The following is a 2,954-nucleotide window of genomic DNA, read 5'->3' as shown; positions in this document are numbered from 1 at the left end:
CCAATTGGGAGGGTATTGCAATAGTATTTTCCAGGTGAGAAGAGATTCTGCAATGAACTAACATTATAGCCATGCGAAATGATTGCAAAAAATTGTTTCAAAGAAGTTCTGGAGATATCAGCAACAAAATTTAGCAACTGATTAAGTATATGGGATAAAGGTATAGGAAACTGAGGTTTTAACTTACTTTAACTGAAGGATTTAAGCATCATTTAAAAAAAATGAGTGTCTATAACAATAAGAACGATTGCCCAGTTTATAAATGATCAAAGAACATGAATAGGTAGTTTTCAGAAGAAATCCAGGCTATAAAATAGTCATATAAAAAGAAAAAAAATTCTAAATTGCTAACAATTCAGGAAATAACAATTAATATACCACCTAACACCCATCAGATTGACAACATCGACAAAAAAAAAAATAGAAAATGGGAAATTCTGGATTGGATGTGGGGGGTAAAGTGGGGAATTACTTTCATACCTTCTTGGAGGAGCTGTGTACTGCTCCAGTCATTCTGGAAAGTAATTTGGAATTATACTGAAAATTCTATTACACTGTGTAGGCCCTTTGCCCAGTGATCTTGCTACTAGTTATATATCCCAAAGAGATCAAATAAAGAGGTAAAGGACCCGTATGTACAGAAATATTTATAGCAGTTCTTTTCAGAGTAGCAAATAATTAGAAAACTGAGGGAGTCCCCATAAACCGGGTAATGGCTAAACAAGTTATGTAATATGAATGTGATGGAATACAATTGTGCTATAAAAATGATTAACAGCTTAGTTTCAGAGAAATCTGAGAAATGTATAAACTAATCTAAAGTAATATAAACATAACCAGAACAATTTATTTAACAATAGCAGTGGTAATGAAGATGATTTTAGCTAGAATGTATATAGTACTTTAAGGCTTAAAAATTACTTTACAAATATTATTTCATTTTGTCATTTCAACAATCCTGGGAGGTAGGTACTATTATTATCCTCTTTTTAATGAAGAAACTGAGGTAGGCAGTATCTGAGTGATTTTCCCAAGGAAATACAATTAATGAGCATCAGACTCCAGATTTCAATTCAAGTCTTCCTGACTTGAGGTCCAGTGCCCTATTCACCATGCCCTTTGACTGCCTATTAAACAGAGCAAACTGAACATACTTCAATGTTCTATTTATCACAGAAACTCAGAAGGTAAAGAGACCTCAGAGACTGCCTAACCCAGCCTATATCTGACAATGAATGCTGTCATACATTGTACAACAAGCAGTTGACGTGGAACTCCATTTGCAGATTTCCTCTGATTGAAAACTCATTATTTCCTGAGCTAGCAGCTTCTACTTTTACAAGTATTTTTCCTTATGGAGAACTAAAATCTGATTTTCTAACACTCCCCTTTATTGCTTCTAGTTCCACTTGGCTTTGGGGAACATGACAACAACTAAATACAACCCCTTCAAAGTATTTTCTTTTTCTTTTCTTTTCTTTTTATTAATGTGAATATACTGGAAAACTTTATTGTAGGTGGAGTGGGATAGCTGGACACAGTTTAGATGATTCCAATTTTGTTGGCAACATCTAAAGCATCGTAGTCTGGAGCAAGTCAGACATAGGCCTTCTTCTCTGCATCAGGCCGGATCAGTGTGTTGACCTTGGCCACATCAATGTCATACAGCTTCTTTACCGCCTGCTTTATCTGACGCTTGTTGGCTTTGACGTCCACAATGAAGACTAGGGTGTTGTTGTCCTCAGTCTTCTTCATAACAGACTCAGTGGTCAAGGGGAACTTAATGATGGCATAGTGATCCAGCTTGTTTCTCTGAGGGGCACTTTTCTGAGGGTATTTGGGCTGCCTTCGAAGTCTAAGTGTCTTGGGTTGCCGAAAGGTGGGGGATGTTCGGATCTTCTTCTTTTTGTGGCTGTGGACACCCTTCAACACGGCCTTCTTGGCCTTCAAGGCCTTGGACTTGGCCTCTGTCTTGGGGGGGACAACGGCTTCCTTCTTTGCCTTCAGGGCCATCTTGGGGGAAAGGGTCCAAAATGTATTTTCTTTTTCAAAATGAGCATCCAAAGTTATTCTTTTTTTAACAGATACTTACAGAGCATGCTCTCTAGTCCCATCTAGGCTTATGAACTTTTCATTTCAAGTTTTGTCTATTCCCTTTCTAAAATGAGACTCTCAGAATTGAAAACATTAATTGGGTGAGATTTCACCAGAAGACAGGACTACCACTTCTCTTGCATAAGTCCACTATTCCTAAATTTATTCAATCTAAGATAGTATTTTTTGCTTTTTTTTTGGTTACTATGTCATATTTTTGGCAAATTTTGGTGTTATATTCCATTAAGTTAATAGATCTTTTCCATAGAAACTGTTTCTTTCAAAATTGATTTCTTGAACCCAAGTGGAGAATGATATATGTATCCCTTTTAAATATCCTGTCATATTTTAGCCCCCACTTCAAGACTGTTAAATTATTTTTAGATCCTGATTTTATCAGGCACTGTGTTAACTAGCTCTCCAAACTTCACAATATCTAAAAAAATTGACAAGCTGGGCTTCCATAGCTTCATTCAAGCCAGTGATCCAATGTGAAGACATCCTTCAAGCAAGTTATTAAATGATATAAAATACAGTGTCTTGCCTAGTTCAATGCTATACCTATTTCAGTACCATGCTCACTATAGGACCTTCCTAAATATTTGATTACAGAAAGATCAGTGAAGTTCTCAGGAGCTATTAATGTTTATCTCTAAAAAACAGCAGGCTGCTAATGCTTGTTAGTTCTGATATTTCTGGTGTGACTTTCAATTCAATTCCCTTCAAATATTTATCATTCATTTCTTTTGGGGGTACAAATTGAAAAGTAGTAGAAAGCATTCTCTAAAAGTCAGAAAAAAATCATTCTAGTTCTAGATCACCCTTTTTGGGCCACTAATGAATTATAAAATCTTACATAA

General features: G+C 35.8%; 1 protein-coding gene across 1 annotated transcript; it reads right to left on the bottom strand.

The window, feature by feature from the left end:
• Nucleotides 1-1,596: 1,596 nt before the first annotated feature.
• Nucleotides 1,597-2,013, bottom strand: LOC118842992 (60S ribosomal protein L23a-like). The gene has a single exon (XM_036750355.1). It carries the CDS (start codon nt 2,011-2,013, stop codon nt 1,597-1,599), a length of 417 nt encoding a protein of 138 aa, XP_036606250.1.
• Nucleotides 2,014-2,954: the final 941 nt, after the last annotated feature.

Source organism: Trichosurus vulpecula, chromosome 1, assembly GCF_011100635.1.
Source record: "Trichosurus vulpecula isolate mTriVul1 chromosome 1, mTriVul1.pri, whole genome shotgun sequence".
NCBI lineage: Eukaryota > Metazoa > Chordata > Mammalia > Diprotodontia > Phalangeridae > Trichosurus > Trichosurus vulpecula.
Note: the sequence above shows the minus strand (reverse complement) of the source record. Positions and strands in the feature narration are given on the sequence as shown.

What these genes read in the sequence shown, in the direction of transcription:
- LOC118842992 (XM_036750355.1), bottom strand. Translation starts at nt 2,013, where the DNA reads ATGGCCCTGAAGGCAAAGAAGGAAGCCGTTGTCCCCCCCAAGACAGAG.